This window comes from Brassica napus, chromosome A7 (genome assembly GCF_020379485.1).
Source record: "Brassica napus cultivar Da-Ae chromosome A7, Da-Ae, whole genome shotgun sequence".
NCBI classification, from domain to species: Eukaryota; Viridiplantae; Streptophyta; class Magnoliopsida; order Brassicales; family Brassicaceae; genus Brassica; species Brassica napus.
Genome location: NC_063440.1, coordinates 10150733 through 10166814, shown reverse-complemented (window position 1 = coordinate 10166814; position 16082 = coordinate 10150733). Strand labels below are relative to the sequence as shown.

Below are 16082 nucleotides of genomic sequence, written 5' to 3'. Positions count from 1 at the left end.
CAAAATGAAATTTTTGATTAGTCCATCTATTGTTTCTGGTTGATTAAAAGCCTGAATTAGCTGAAATGTGCAACATACAAATATATAATCTACAGAACGAATATATAATTTAAATTATTTTTCATCTTACGTCTGTAGAGGTGAAATAGGTATCAGTCCGACCAAAACAAAATAATGAAGTGTTGGGACATCTATAATGGAAATGGTCTGTTGAAATATTTTGACATTTGTTTTGAAAGATTCTCTGCTTAATGTAATTGGTGTCTTGTGCTCGATAATGTTACGTCTCACTTTTTCCAAATTAATCGAAGAATGTGAATACGTAGAAAGAGTCAAGAGAGATAACACAAATCACATCATGTCCCTATGGTCTGTCTAACTCTAAAGAAACCACTCACTTTAATTTAACACCACTTGTACATTCTTGTACAAAAAAATGTTTAACCATAAAGTCCTGTCCCTGGTAAAAGAAAACTCAATAAACACAATGCCTATTAGTCAAGTAGGAGGACTTTTCGTATTTCGATTTATTCTCCTGTATTAGCTTTATCAAGCGAATTAAATACAATATGAAACCCTTTTCTAGTACCGCACGAATGATATGAATCCTAATTTGGCACTTCTCTCGAGACTAATTGCGACACCCGTCACCTCCTATCTGAAAGACAGCGTGTCACCTCCGACGCGTCATCATACAACAATATGACATCCGTCTCCTTCTCACTAAGGACGACGGACCACCAATAATATCCCATAATATAAAAGCCCATAAACCCAGTAACGCTCACCCAAGCCCAAATAAAATCCGAAAGAAAAGTCCAGTAGCACCAAGTCCGTCAAAATATCACATACTTATTTGTCTCACCTGAAAAGGGGAAGAGTGAGGGGTGAGCGACAGGGGAATCGCTCAGTAAGGTATGGGATGCTACCCCGTAGTTCATGGACCCGGACATAGCACTCCGAATAAATATAAATTAATTATAATGCATGTCAAACACGGTATCTAAAGTACCCAAGCAACAAACAATGGTCCTAGCGAGGTGCACACTCGCCGCCCACTAACAGGCCAAAAACATAACACAGCTCGAGATAGTGCTCGGACACCGCCCGTGGACGATTTATCAATACTTCCAGGCTACAGCTCAACCGGTCGACTAAAGTTGGCGATAACCTCATACAATCCGGCATACAGAAGTCCGTCTCTGTATCCGTCTCCACACAAAAACAATCCTAGCTAAGATTTTACATTTAAGTGAAGCAATCAATATTGAATCATCTAGCCCCCTAGTTCCGGTTTATGCAAAGAACCTAATAACTAAACAAGCAATGACAGACTCGATTTCAAGCAGACGGAACACATTAGAAATAAATTATATTTATTCGAGGTCCTAAGCCGTGTACGAGAAGTTCGGGAATAGACCCTCACCTTAGCAATTAGGAGAAGTAATGTCTATGAACTCCAGCTGCTCAAATAGCTTCCATATCTGAAATCAGATCGAAATTCTGAGTCAGAACGCCTTTCGAAGGGTCAAAAACGGAACTGGTCAAGGTTTGCGGAAAAGTCAACCCGCTGGTCAAAGGTCAACCCGGTCAACTCTTGACCAGAAATCGATATGACATAACCGACCGGTTTACCTTAACCGAACCGAAATTAATTTAAACCGGTCAAACAACCGGTTTACCGAGTCAACCGAGTTGACTCGCTGAGTTGACTCGGCCGAGTTGACCGAGTCACCGGCGCGTCACCAGTATCGGTCACCGGCCGCGACGGCGGAGGGCGGCGGCGTCTTACCGGAAAGTTGACCGACGGCGACGGCGGAGGCGATATCCGGCGGCGGTGCGTCGAGTCCACGCGCTAGGTCGTTGTAACTTCTGAAAGCGCGTACGGCTTCGTCTGAGCTCCAATTGCGGCGTGGTCGGTGTCTACGGCTTCGTCCCGACGAGAGGAACACGATGATGGTCTTGCATGCGAGCGATTCTCAACGGTTAGGGAGATATAGCCGATTTACTGAACGGACGAAAACAAAGCTTAAGAGGCGGCGGTTTCCGGCGATTCTAATCTGCGGTTGACGGTGATGACGAGCTTGACGATTTCCTGGCGTGTGGTGGCTCCGGCGATCTCTGGTGGCAACATGCATTGGTTTTTATCTTTCTTTCTCTCTCTCTCTCTCTCTCTCTCTCTCTCATTTCTTCTTCTCTCTGACTTCTGATTTTTATTTGGCCTAAATAACCCAATATACATGGAAACGTTGGATATTAGGTAGTTATGCATATTTTTTATTAATTGGCGAACCGTGTCGTCGGAGTGGTGCTAAAGTCGGTTATGTCCTCCGTATTACATGTGCAATATAGGGTTAGTAGGTGCAGAGTGAAACAGGGAAGTGTCGCAACATCAAGTGACAGGGAAGATGTGTCAGACTGAACGAAGTTGACTTTTGCCACATTCTTATGGTGTAAAATTGGTTTCACATTTGTGGTAGTAAGAAAAGCAACGTATGTGGCCATGAAGAATCGAGATATTTTGTTTCATCTTGTGGTGTTAAGTACATAAACTTTTGTGGCATAATACAAGTTGACCGAAATTAATTAGTTTGCAAAGACATCTAATCGGAATATTTAGTCGATAATGATTTATTACATCTGTATTTATAATTTTCTATCCGGTTTCAAACGTTCTACCAGTAACATAAATTTTCTCATATTACATTGCAGTGCCACAGTTAGGATAATATAATTCAACTCCAAAGATTTTTATAAAACTAATGTTTTAGGCTGGTAACGATTACAGCAATAACGAGCACGAAGAAACAAGTCATAAAAATAAAATAGCGTAGGAGGGAATCGCCGTGGTCACAATGAATATGAGGTTTGACCACTTCAGGATGGAGTGTGTTTGACACGATTTCTACATCCGTATGTTGGGGGTGGTTTGTGTGGTTTGTAATAGTAGTTTGTAGACTGCTGATTTCAGATCTGAGGAGACGTATTTCATCACGAGCTTCTAATAAACTCCGGTGTTGCCATCCATAAGGGTCATCTATATCAGCCCAAACCAAAAACCCATGAGCTTTGCAGCGATAGAAGTATCTGCCAGGGTTGTCGTCGGTCCACGCCTTAGTCAACGATGTCCGCCTTCTGCAGTGACAAAAAGGGCCTTCCTTCGGTAAAGCCGCACGATTGGTCGCCGATGAGCTATGGCTGGAAGACATATCTCTATTGGATTTGTTGTGGAAATTGGAATTGGTGAATGTGTGAGTTAAAGGGAAGAGGTGCTATATAAATCATAAAGAGTATAAGCAATGAGAACCGAACAAATTTTTTATAGATATCACCGCAGTTGCGACACGTGCAACATATTGAGAATAGACCTGTTTAATAAAAGCACATTCAGATTAAGCTTAAACCGGATTGAACGATTATCAAATGGGGGACTAATAATTTATATAAAATGTTGGTCGTTTATATGAAGTGGGTCAGGTATATTACCTTCATTAGATATGAAGTCCTTAAATTAAAATGGAAAGAGATTTGTATAATGAGAAGTTAAATCATAACCGGAAATTAACATAGTTAGGAAGAGATAATGATGTGATTTTCAAATTAAAAATGGAATATAATTAGTATATAGGTTGTCAGGAAATGATGAGCACTACGACTAGCTAGCCTGCTCGCATTAAATGCTGAAGATATTATCTGGATTAACCTTCTACATATATGTGTAAGTATCTCCGGTTATGTGGAGGAGAATTCGCTATAAATACATGCTTCCTCTATAAGATTTATCACAACTAAAAAACAAATACTCCGGCTCCAAAGTGAAAAGGAAGATCAAGTCGAAAAGAAAGCCAGAAGCTCAAGTCTTACAGGGACCACCCAAAAAGGTAAATTCTGGTTTTATATATAAAATCGTAGATTTCCTTTCTTGTTATAAACGGGACCACAATATTAGGTCATCTTTACAAATCTATACGAATTAAACATTATAGGACTGTACGATATACTACTATATTTAATGTTCGACTCTTTGATGTTATATATTAGTATGTGGGTTTCCTGATTTGTTAAATGTACTTACTCTATACGTTTACGCAGATGGGTCGTCTTGTTCGTGTTTTACGGGGTGAGTGGTCAAAATCTGAGGAAGGATTTTGGAGGTTCGACGGTGATCCTGGAGATATGGAACAGTACGTTCTTGTCAAGCAAAACGAACCAATAAATTCCTTGATCGGCCTAGTACGCGAGGAATTTATGCTTACCCCACATACGCCGTTGTTATTGACTTATCAGCTTCCGCCATGGATGCTCATGCCTGACGGCCCTAGAGCCGCTCCATTGAACATTGTATGTTCTGGTGACGTTGAAATGATGATGAGTGTCCATGAGTGGACAAGTGAAGTCAATCTGTGTGTCACGTACGGTGCAGAAGCCGTCGCAAGATATGGTTTCCTCTGCAGGACTCCTTTCAGGTTCGGACAGAGGTCTTACCTAGGCCACGGAGTAAGCGAGGAGCAGAACCTGGCGGCTATCAATGGTTAGTTGGGGTTTATAAAAATATGACGAATGCCCCTATGTTTATATAATACTCAATTTAATTACTTAGGCATACATGCAAATCTAATGCTTATAATATGTATACAGGACTAATAGGGAGGGATCCTTTCGTATGCAGCGAGACAGTTATGCGAGAGATATTCAGGGAGGATGAGATGGTCATCTTATATCGAGTATCTTTTGAGGTTGAAAAGGCCCGTAGAAGCCTCGATTTGAATGCACACCCACCATCGGAGGAAGTGGTAGTTGATATGAGTATGAGTGATGATGGGGTTGTCCCGGAGGTGGGAAGACGTGGAAATGCGCAGCAGCATATAGGGCGTAGTAATGAAATGGAAGGTATGTAGAGCTATGCTAAATGTGTTATATCCGGATAAAATGGTATAATAATCAGTGCACTATAACCGGATGTATTATAAAGTTGAATACTTAATAACTGCAAACTATGTGCGAACAGGGTTAGAGACCGCTAGGATCGGATCTCCAGTGGGTCCTCTTAACCCATCTCCTAGTATATTTCGTCAGGCATTCGCAGATGATGGTTTCCCTAGAGAGCATCAGACCTATATACCTAATTGGGGAGAGGTTGGAGTTGGTCCTGGGTACTGGGAAAACATGCTAGGTGAAGGTTACGTTTTGCCAAGCTCAAGTGGTATGAATGTCCGTGCAAATGTCAATGTTAACAGCGTCGGCGAAGGTCTGAATATTTCGGTGGCATCTCCACCGGCGAGACCCACATATATTGTTGATATTGAAGGATCTTCAACAGGTTCTTCATCTGATGCAGCGGTTAACAAAAATGCAGGTATTGTTGCATAAGAGTATGGTTGTAAATAGTTGGAAGAACATGTATTGTTAAAATATATACCACTTTGCAAATAGTATGTATTACCGGCTTTATTCCGTAACAACGGTTATATAAAGAAATATCCCGATATTTATAATAAACATAGATGACACAACCGAGTCCTTTTCCATTTGTTTGTAGGTCTGGCACCAAGGGAGTGTGGTGTGAGGGATACAAACGAAATGCCAAACGTGCATATAATCGACGAGGACCCTTTACCTGCATATGGTCGGGCTGAGCCAGAGAATATGGTTTACGAGGTGCCCGTCATCAACGTTGTTGAAGATGACACTTCTCGCATCGACATCGAAGATACAAGCTCTGAAATCGCCGGAGGGAATGGTGGGTTTGAACCTTTGCCCTAAAGAAAATGAACTAGAGTCGTGAACTTTTTGTGTGAAATATTTGGTTATGTTTGTTTGTTGTGGTTAATCGGCGGGGGCGAAAATTTTTTGGAAGTAATATGTAATCTGGCTTTAAACCAGCGGAACTTAGAATGTATAATTATGGAAGCAATATATATAATGTGAAATATTTGCATCTAAATATTTTGACTCGGTTTTTTAAATTACAATTTTATAAGAACAAAGTCGTTTGTAGAAACAAATATGTAGAACTGTTAGGAATCTGTATATATAATGTTAAATATTTGCATCTATATATTTTGACTCAGTTTGATAAATTATGATTTTTTAAAAACTCAATCATTCCTAACGGTTCTTCAACTCAATCACATTGTAGGAAACCGTAAGGACTCAAACCTTAATCCTGAACCAAACGTCTTATTTGCCGGGATGGTGTTTAAGAATAGAGAAGAATTCAAGCAGCATATGGCAATGTATGCCATTAAGAACAAGTTTAGGTTTAGGAATAGCCGATCATGTCCAGAGGGAATGGTGCTTAGGTGTTTCAGCAGGACGTGCAACTGGCGAGTATATGCTGCACTTATCAAAAACACGCAACTATATGAGATACGCACAGTGGAACTCAGGCATACCTGCTCGATTGATGACAGATCCGGATACCAGACACAAGCAACGCACACTGTTATAGGCGGCATAATGAAAGCACAGTTTGCTGTACGAGGAGCAGGCCCGAGACCTAATGAGATCATGCAGGCCATGCGGGGTAACCATGACGTCAACATTTCCTATTGGAAAGCTTGGAGGTCGCGTGAGTTTTCTTTTGATTATGCTAAAGGAACTTGTGGCGCATCGTACAACCTCCTTCCTGCTTATCTTGAGAAGCTGATCCATTCAAATCCGGGCACAATCACAGCAATGCATACAGAGTACGCTGAAGGGATAGGCCACAAATTCAAATACTTGTTCCTTGCTTTGTCTGCCTGCGTAGAAGGATACAAGTCAATGAGGAAGGTGGTGATTGTGGATGGTACGCATTTGAGAGGTAAATATGCCGGATGTTTATTGACAGCATCAGCTCAAGGTGGTAATTATCAAGTGTTTCCCATAGCGGTAGCAGTGGTGGATGGTGAGAACGACAAAGCTTGGGAATGGTTTTTAAAAAACCTTACACAGTTTATTCCTAACGAGGAGGAGGTTGTCTTTGTTTCTGATAGACATCCTTCAATTTACTACGCAATTGCAAAGGTAATACCCGAAATAACCTAGAAATACGAAGGTTTACGTATATAACCGGTTATATATACAAATCGGCTTATGTACAAACTTTGTTATAAACTGAAACAGACATTTTGGATCGTATTCAGGTTTATCCTCTTGGAAAGCATTGCGCTTGTATCCTCCACCTAAAGAGGAATATCCGGACACACTTCAAAGACAAGCACCTTGGATATCTCGTTGGGAAAGCAGCACGGGCTTACCGTCTTTCGGAGTTCTACAAGACATTCACCGAGATAAAAAGGGTAAATGCAGCGTGTGCTGACTACCTAATTGGAATTGGGTTCGAGCACTGGGCAAGGTCGCATTTCACAGGGGACCGCTACAACGTTATGACAAGTAACGTTGCGGAGACGTGGAACTCAGTTCTCCGTGAAGCTAGAGAATTTCCTATTTTGTCGCTGGTGGAGTACATAAGATCAAAGCTGATGCACTGGTTTTCATTAAGAAGACAGATAAAGGCAACAGGAAGCAGCATATTAACACCTCGGGTCGTGGAGATAATGACGGCTAATTTTGAAAACAGTGGAGGGTTTAGTGTCAGCTTGGTCGAGACCGGAGAGTATGAGGTTAAGGAAAGAGATGGAGATATGTATCATGTCAGTCTGAACACTAAAACATGCACATGCTACGAGTTTCAAACGCTTATGATTCCATGCACACACGCTATCGCTGCAGCGACAAGGTACAAGGTCCCGGTAGAAACTTTGGCTTGTGAATATTATAGTTTGGCTTACTACAGGGAAGCTTACTCTATCCCCATAAATCCGGTTGTCGAAATTGAGAATGTGGAGACCCTGGCAAGCGACGCTTCAGACAACGTCGTCAAAATCCATCCTCCATCAACCAGAAGGCCCCCCGGACGGCCCAGAAAAAGCAGGATACAATCTCGTGGGGAATATGAGGTACGACGTTTATATATGTTGTTGTTATATCGTACATATTAAGCTAAATCAGAGCAATTGGGTTGTTCAGGGCGGAGGAAAGAGAAACACTAAGTGTGGTAGATGCAAGGGCTTAGGTCACAACCGAGCTACTTGCAAAATGCCGATATAACAAAGACAAGTGATGTTGGGTGGGGATTTGAGTACCTCGGATGATGAAGGTGTATGCATGACTAGGTGGGTCTGTTACTGGGCAGATTGAATAAGAAGTTCTTAATGTATAATATTAACCAGTTAAGGGTTGAGGAGTGGGTAAGTTAATGCCCGAGGTTGTATATAGAATGAAACTAAAATAAAAAATCCCCATCTTTGTTTGTATTAAATGTTATATTATGAAGTTTGTTGCTTTACTGGTCGTCTCTATCCGGTTGCAAACAATGTTGACAGTGAAAAACGAATATCCGGTTATGTTGTTATTTTTCTACCAACGAAATTTCTATGTTTATATAAGTTATAGACTTCTAACATAAGAAGCTTTATATTTTAAAAAAAATAAACGAAAGCAAGATTTAGATCTGAATCCTATTACATTGGAAAGATACATAGTGAGAAAACCTAATAATAATAAGGGAACGATATGTTTATTAACGCTTTAATATGAACATCCGTATCTGAGATAGTATAGGACAAAAGCTTAAAAACGGTATTTGAAACTGTAATAGTTAACCGGTTACAATGTTATATTGGCCGGTAAATTTTGATATCCGGTAATGTCATTTCCAATGTAACTTACAATATGACAATGTTTACTAAAATGTTGCATAATGCTTCGAAGTCTAATATTGCGTATTACATTTGAAAGATTTGAAATGCCAAGAACTAGTAACAAGAGTTCTGTTTAAAAATATAATTACATCATCCAGTGCCACAGAAATTTTTTAAAGATTTGTTGGTAACGTCACAAATTTGTGTTCATTTACAGACTGATACAGATAAAATAATACATGTAAGGCTACCGTTTACCAATTAAATCGTTGAGATTGTGAGAGCGGGAACACGCATTACTACCAATGCCAAAGTTTTCGCTATGATTATACATAGAGAAAAATCTGGAATTGATAGAAATACGTGCTCCCGTTGACACAATGCCATCGACTATAAAGATAAAGAACGGAAGTATCAGGTTTTAGTCACAAAAAATTACGGCCAAGCCAGTGCGCTACCGAAGACGAAAGAAAACACTTCTCTTCAACACAGTTTCAGTGTGATCCGCATGGTTCCTATAAAGAGAGGAGAAATTACTGTTCGAAAATATGTTCAGAATGTATCATAATCGTAAATTTCGCTATTTAAATAAATGGAGGATAAGTCAATGATATAAAACAAAAATTGATAAGCACTTGTATTATCTTATCAGATCAACGAACAGTGTTGGTGACTCCAAAAAAATATAAGCATGGGTGACAGTTACAAGAAAATTGCCGATAAAATACATCTTCTCCTTACGAAGAAGATGTGCAACTCCTTGGCGTAGAGATAACATTTGAGGGAACGTATGTATTTATAGATAGAAGAAGTTATGAAGATAACATACATTATTCATGTGTATGCGTAGGGTTACTTGTGTATTGTGGTCTCATTTATGGAGCATTAATATGGTAGCTATGTGATGCCATAGGAGGAACATATATTTGAAAGACCATGTGCGGTCAGTTAATGCTTGGCCTTTAGGTTAATTTTTCGGAGGTGGGAAAGGGCAAATTGTGACGATACGTATGAGGAAAAATTATTTACAAGTTGGTTGGGAGATATGGGAATTAAATGGTAACACAAATAAATGGGGTAGGTATGTGTATTAAATAAGAAAATATTAATTCTTGGTTACCCAACGACTTGGGTAGGTACGAGTGTTCAAAAGGAAAACATGAAATCTTCCTTCATGAAATTGAAAAGCGGTATTAGGATATCCAGATATTTTATGCACAAAGCCGGATAGTCATCATATCAGTTTTTATAGATAGTGCAATGAAAGAAACGATGTTTGAAAGTCAACATGGAAAGTCTAAAAAGATTCAGAACAATGTATGGGTAAGTGAACGATACAAATAACCAGCAGAGAAGCAGAGCATAGATAGTACCAAAAGTAACAAATGAGACAAGAGTCAGAGGTCTCGGTTATGCCAAGTCCTTCTACAGCTTCTCGTGTAGTTCATACAACATCACAGCAACACGGTGAGCTTCTTCCGTGAGAAGAGTAGGAGTGATACACCTGCAAGATTCAAGGCCAAATATTGCATGGGTCTGCATAAGCAAGATTGAGGTTAGGGCGGAGTGTGATGGGTTGGTGTTTTGAGCAACGACTTTGGGTCTTTCTATCACCACCCCATGATAAGCAGTAGTGTTCGAAATCCGCCCGGTACGCTTCAGAAGAGAGGGGATCATCTCCGCAAAAGGGCGCAGCTGTGTAGCAATTTGAGAGTCGGAGCGGATCGATATATTGCAATCAAGGACAGTTAGCTTCCATGCGGTGCAGTCAAAACATACACCTACCCACTGTTTATTGCCTAAATCAAATGGAAAGTAGTAATGGGTCACTGCTGCTCCCGTTGGGTTGTCCTTTCGAAGAAGCTCAAAAAGTCTTTTCGGGAAAGGATATGCATCAGGAGTTTTCGAACGGCTGAACTTTGGAAAATGCTTGAACAACAATGCAACATATCTGGTGTCAAGAAACTCTGGAATCCGCCCAAGGCTCGAATGTTGCTGCATGTTGCATGTGGCGCGAACAAAGCGCACCAATATGTCAACAACCTGATTAAGAGATCCAAAAACAATTAATTTTATATGCAGCTTTGATTCCGTAAGGATAATCCAATAACTGCGAATGTCAAGTATACCCTAGCTGGCAATGAACGGGTGAGCTCAACAATTCCTGTGATGTCCTTCGAAGTGACCGCCAGGCCGGCAATATTGATAACACTATTAGTATTGGACAACATAAATAGCCAACATCAGTATATGTTATCCGGTTTTTTTAAACAAATTATATAAGACTTAAAAAAGTTGTTACAGGGGTAACTTACAATGGGGTGCTTATCTTCTCCGCGAGATTAGAGAATTTGGACATAACCACAGCAGGGTCGGAGTAATCACAAAAAGGGGGTTGGGCAGCACGAGCACGGCTTAGTATATCAGCTCCACAGTGGTAGTCTTTCACAAGACCAGCTGGAACAATCTTAGGGCGCTTGCTTTTCCGGCATAACAGAGGAGCGAATGGGTCAGGGGATGGAACGTCATAGGTGTGTTCATCAACATGTTCATCGCCATGGTCAGCGACAGTGTCAAATATTAGATCGCATGCCGGCCCAGACAGAGGTGGGTTCTCTGGTTGCGTCAGCCCAAGAGAGAAAGATGGTTCCTGAATATTGCGGATGCCAAAACTCAGCCCTCCATCCTATATGTATCGAGTTATTAGGCAAATAACTTAACAGGAAATACAGAGTAATATAACTTACCGCAGTTTTGGAAGCATTATTGGTCTGACCAGTGACTGATACAGTGGGCCGATCGAGATATTGCCCATCTGTCTGACATCCAACAGGCTGCAGGGAAGTCTCGTGAAAAATCTCTCCGGTTTGGCCCTGCAATGGTGAGGTAGGGAATGGATATAGGATAACAAAATACATGTTCAATACTAACCATAATGAACAAAATATGGAATGTCTAAGGCAAAGCATGTAATTCGACTACCAACTATAATAATTGATTCCCGTTAACAGTGTGCTGTGTGTATGGCCATTAGATATCCGGTTAACTATAGAAAGATTAAGACATCTTACATGAGATAAAACGGAAGCTTGAGAAGGATGGGCATCCAAATTACAAACAACCTCCTGTACATATTTATATGGTAAATTAAATTATCTTTCAATGGAGAATTGAATGCATGAATCATACCGATTCTTTGGTTGCTTCCTTTGTGTGACTATTGGCGGATAAAGTGGTGTCTTGGCCGGGAGAATTTTGCGTTTGCAAAACGAAAGGCAACCGTGAAGCAGCAGGACAAGTCCTCCCATCTGAGCCCTGCAACAAAAGGCAAGGAAGATTATCAAAAAAAGAGGGAGAGAAATTTTTATAATTCTCACGTGGGTTTGCAATGAATATACGTGCACTTAAGTATATCCGGTTTTTTAAATGGCCAAACAAATACGTAACCGATTTTAGAGCATAATTACCGGATATACGTATATTCATTACTAATGCAACAGGTAGAAAGTGAATGGACGTATTGAACAAGTTTGTTTGAAAACTAACTGGACAAACTGATGCATTCCGTGGGGGCGTGGAGTATTGACTGAGACTCCCAATAACTTGAGCAATAATGGCATCGTTTGGGTCAGGGTGGGGCTGGACGATATCTACCTTACGTTGCACATGGTTAGTAGTGTCAACGTCGGGCTGTGTCGGTTGTGTTGGGGCGTTAGCACTGTTGTGTATCTGCATTACAGAGCGGATAACTTCGTCTTTGAAGTTGTTAAGCAGATTTTGAATTGAAAACATGACAGTGGTGTCAAAGGAGGCAAATTTTGACGCAGTATTTTCAGCCATAGAAACAGCTTTGGCCACATTCGCTTCAACTCTTTCAACCTCAGGTTTGAGCATAGACAGAACAATGGCTGCAATACGCTTATCCTCGACTGTCTCTGTGTTAGTCTGAGTTTTCGTTTTCCTCTTCTGCTTTCCCCCAGCTCTCCCTAGCTCACGCATTCTTTCAACATCCAGTTTAGTAGCACCACCTTTGAACATCTCAGCAGTAAAGGGGTGACTCTGCGCTATTAGTTTCAGAAGATTCTCAACTTTGACGTCTAAGACCTCGTCAGCCCAAACAAGATTGGCCGGAATTAAGGGCCGATCCGGGTCTTCTGGGATTATGCTTCTCACTATAACCTGGAGGAATCATATAACAAATAAACATTAGCATCAGTTCGCAGCTGAAATAAAAAGCATGTATCTATATTAATGTCAAGGACCGATGAGAGGAGACATACATTAGTCTTTTTGTCTATTTCACGTGCATGACCAGGGCTTAATGTCTTCTTTTTGGTCTTCTTGTGGGTGAAATCATCATCGTCATCACAGCTATCGGATTCAGAAGATGAGCAGGTTTCCAAAACAACTGCGGTTAGATCCGGTACAGCCTCTACCATAACCAGCTGGAGTGCCAATGCAAATCCTTTAACTGCTATAGTATTCTGCGATAGGGATACCTCATCCCTCTGCTTAATACTCCCCATAAGCATTTCAAACGCAAGTCGCCCCCAGGGAAACGAATAGAACTCCTCAAGATCTACCATGGCCTCTGCATGTTCTTTAATCATCTTCATCTTCAGATTCGTAGCGAGTAGAACAGAAGACACAATTGCAAGACATGCAAGCTTAATCCTTACTTCTTTCTCTGTAACCGTTTTTCTTCTAAGCATTTTCAAGGCCGTTGAAACGCGAAGATCCTCCGATTTGCCAAATAACTCTGGCCAATAGGGTTTGACGTTTTTGTTCTTCTTCGACCTTACGACAGAGCTTTTAGGATATTCACCGCAGTTGAGACCGGTTACAATGGCGAACTCTCGAAGAGAAAACCTAATCGGTTTACCAGCAAACCGGAACCAGGCTTCGTGTTTTTTTTTCCACTTTTAATTGTCTAGATAAGATGTACCTAGTAAATCTTCCAGAAAAGCCGGGTTTCTCGGCGATGTCAACAATCTTGCCAAAGGGAGACTTGCGTAGTGTCTGAATCTCGTCTTCTTCGAGGGAATTAAGAATGTGATTAATTGCCCTGGAGGATTGATATGTAAGAACCCTAACTCCAACCGGTTCTTCACCGGCGGCAAACATCATATCCGGTATGGGAGGCACTGCATCTGTAACATCATCTTCTGGAAGATCGACGAGGCGACATGAGACCATTTCTGAAAAAAACTGCAGAGGTTTTGGAGAAAAATGAACAGTCTTACGGAGGTTATGAAAATGTTTGAGGGTTTCGTAGAAGTTGGGAGAAGATATTTGAAAATTAAATATTAAATTTAGTTATTTTTTGGGTTTTGTAAATGTAACTGAGAACATTATTACGAACAGAAGCGTGCTTGACTAAACCGACAACATGTCAATCTAACTGACCGATATGCAGCAATAGGGATAACAATGGTATTTTTATTTTCCCGGTTCATTCAAAAGTCGAAATGTCTACTTACCTAAATAACTGGCATATGATAGTCATCTAGTGCAATTACTCTTTTTATTTTCTTGTTGCAAAAGGAGAAATCAATGTGAAAGGTGGGTATTTATAGGAAAATAATTGTCTTACAGGTAAATGCATATGACTTAACTGGCTAACAAACTCCGAGACCAGGATCGGGTCGTTACACTAATGTCTCCCTACAACAAGAACCACAGTGTGAAGATTATGAAGGTTGAATAGCTAAAGAGCATACGCTGATCCGGAAGATAACGTAATCGCCACAGTGGATGGCTTGATGCGCAAGTCTCTATGAACTCTAGGGTAGGAGTCTCGGAGATGATATGTTATAAAAGCATCTTTCACTTCTCTACTTTCAAGATTCTTTGCCCGAAATTAAGCCAAACCAAAGTGTAGCTACAAATGGAGGCAAGCCTCCGGCCTGATTAGAAAGCTTTGATTCATTTGACAAATCAATAATCTAAGAGCAATTTTAATGGAAGTTTTTCACTACGTTACATGGAATTGGAAGCGGATACACAGAAACACGAAAACACATTATTAGAAAACTTTAGGAAGTGGGGTATGTGTTAGAGTCGTATATATAAATATATATATATTAAACTCCAAAATTAATATATTTATAATAAAATATTGTAAATAGTAAAATCCAGTAGAAAATTCATATACTACAAATCAAATACAATAAATATGTATAATTGCAAAGAACAAATATAATAATATATGTAAATCTTATGTATATTTATATTGCTTTGAAACTGAAAAAAATAAAGCACGACAATCAGTTGATTCATGCACAACAATCTATACTATTATTTGCAAAGTAAATTTTTGGAAGAGAAAAAGACTAGGATAGCACCAAACCAAGTTTTTGTTCCCAAAGTAGCACTCAAGGTTCAAAGTCACAAAAATAGGTTTCATTAAAGAGGTAAATATACACTTATACCCCTTGGGTTAATTAATCCAAACCTTAGGGTTTAGAGTTAAGGGGTGGAGTTTTGGAATTAGGGTTTAAAATTTTATAAAAAATAAATACTAAAATAAAAATAAAAATTTTCAAAATAGTTTCAAAAAGTATTTTTAAATTATAAAAAGAAAATTTGAAAAAAAAAATAAAAAAAATTTTGAAAAAAAATTTCAAAAAAAAAATTATAAAAATTTCGAATCTGAAAACATATAATCTGAAACTATAAAAAAATTTCTTTTATTTATTTTTATTTTATTTTATTTATTTTATTTATTTTTGTTTGTTTATTTAATTTTAAACCAAGGGTATTAGAGATATTTTACGCTTTAATGAATGTCATTTTTGTGACTTTCTCCTTCTAGTGCTATTTTTGAGACATAAACTTCAAAAGGTGCTATTATTGACAATTGCCCTTTTTGGAATCCAGCTCTCACGTTAAAAGTTAGAATTGTTAATATCGTTTATACCCTTAATGAATAAAATGTATAAATAAATTAAAAAATAAAAACAAAATTTTAATTTATTTGATTAGATAATTGATTAAAATTAATAATAGTAAGAATTATCTAAAATCTGAAAATATAATTAAAAAAAGAGATAATTTCTATATATATTGTATTGCTATCTGAAAAAGTCTTTTAGTAAAAAGTTAAAAACATAATTATATAACTAAATATTAATCATATAAAATTCTTAATTATATAGTTAAAAATAGAATATTGAACCATCCAAAATCTAAAAATATAATTAAAAAAAAAAGATAATTTCTATATATATATTATATTGTTATCTGAAAAAGTCTTTTAGTAAAAAGTTAAAAAAATATAAATTATATAATTAAAAATAGAATACTAAGTTATTTTAAGATTTATTTTAGTATAATGAATATATTGTACAAAAAATTTTTCAAAAATTTATGAAAATGTTTAAGCCCGCATCGCGG

General features: G+C 38.9%; 3 protein-coding genes across 3 annotated transcripts; 2 read left to right on the top strand and 1 right to left on the bottom strand.

Moving 5' to 3' along the window:
• Nucleotides 1-2981: 2981 nt before the first annotated feature.
• Nucleotides 2982-6022, top strand: LOC111212884. Its single transcript, XM_022714507.2, has 5 exons — nucleotides 2982-3881; nucleotides 4093-4531; nucleotides 4639-4890; nucleotides 5009-5356; nucleotides 5540-6022. Exons 2-5 carry the CDS (start codon nucleotides 4093-4095, stop codon nucleotides 5761-5763), a joined length of 1263 nt encoding a protein of 420 aa, XP_022570228.2. The 5' UTR covers nucleotides 2982-3881; the 3' UTR covers nucleotides 5764-6022.
• A 170-nt stretch (nucleotides 6023-6192) lies between these two features.
• Nucleotides 6193-8094, top strand: LOC111209969. Its single transcript, XM_048735492.1, has 4 exons — nucleotides 6193-6790; nucleotides 6833-7008; nucleotides 7128-7943; nucleotides 8014-8094. The coding sequence occupies exons 1-4, from the start codon at nucleotides 6193-6195 to the stop codon at nucleotides 8092-8094; spliced, it is 1671 nt and encodes a 556-aa protein (XP_048591449.1).
• Nucleotides 8095-10112: 2018 nt separating this feature from the next.
• Nucleotides 10113-13883, bottom strand: LOC106404065. Its single transcript, XM_022689338.2, has 8 exons — nucleotides 13633-13883; nucleotides 12968-13556; nucleotides 12234-12866; nucleotides 11877-12002; nucleotides 11435-11560; nucleotides 11003-11373; nucleotides 10817-10898; nucleotides 10113-10730 (listed from the first exon to the last, which is right to left on the bottom strand). The coding sequence occupies exons 1-8, from the start codon at nucleotides 13881-13883 to the stop codon at nucleotides 10113-10115; spliced, it is 2796 nt and encodes a 931-aa protein (XP_022545059.2).
• Between the last annotated feature and the right edge of the window lie 2199 nt (nucleotides 13884-16082).

Bases quoted from the DNA above. Each gene is read 5' to 3' on its own strand.
- LOC111212884 (XM_022714507.2), top strand. From the start codon at position 4,093: ATGGGTCGTCTTGTTCGTGTTTTACGGGGTGAGTGGTCAAAATCTGAG. The intron at 4,891-5,008 runs GTATGTAGAGCT...ATGTGCGAACAG, and splicing joins GCGTAGTAATGAAATGGAAG to GGTTAGAGACCGCTAGGATC. The intron at 5,357-5,539 runs GTATTGTTGCAT...ATTTGTTTGTAG, and splicing joins AGCGGTTAACAAAAATGCAG to GTCTGGCACCAAGGGAGTGT.
- LOC111209969 (XM_048735492.1), top strand. From the start codon at position 6,193: ATGGTGTTTAAGAATAGAGAAGAATTCAAGCAGCATATGGCAATGTAT. The intron at 6,791-6,832 runs GTACGCATTTGA...GTTTATTGACAG, and splicing joins GAAGGTGGTGATTGTGGATG to CATCAGCTCAAGGTGGTAAT. The intron at 7,944-8,013 runs GTACGACGTTTA...TGGGTTGTTCAG, and splicing joins AATCTCGTGGGGAATATGAG to GGCGGAGGAAAGAGAAACAC.
- LOC106404065 (XM_022689338.2), bottom strand. From the start codon at position 13,883: ATGGTCTCATGTCGCCTCGTCGATCTTCCAGAAGATGATGTTACAGAT. The intron at 12,003-12,233 runs GTTAGTTTTCAA...CTTTTGTTGCAG, and splicing joins GGAATGCATCAGTTTGTCCA to GGCTCAGATGGGAGGACTTG. The intron at 10,899-11,002 runs GTAAGTTACCCC...CAATACTAATAG, and splicing joins GAGAAGATAAGCACCCCATT to TGTTATCAATATTGCCGGCC.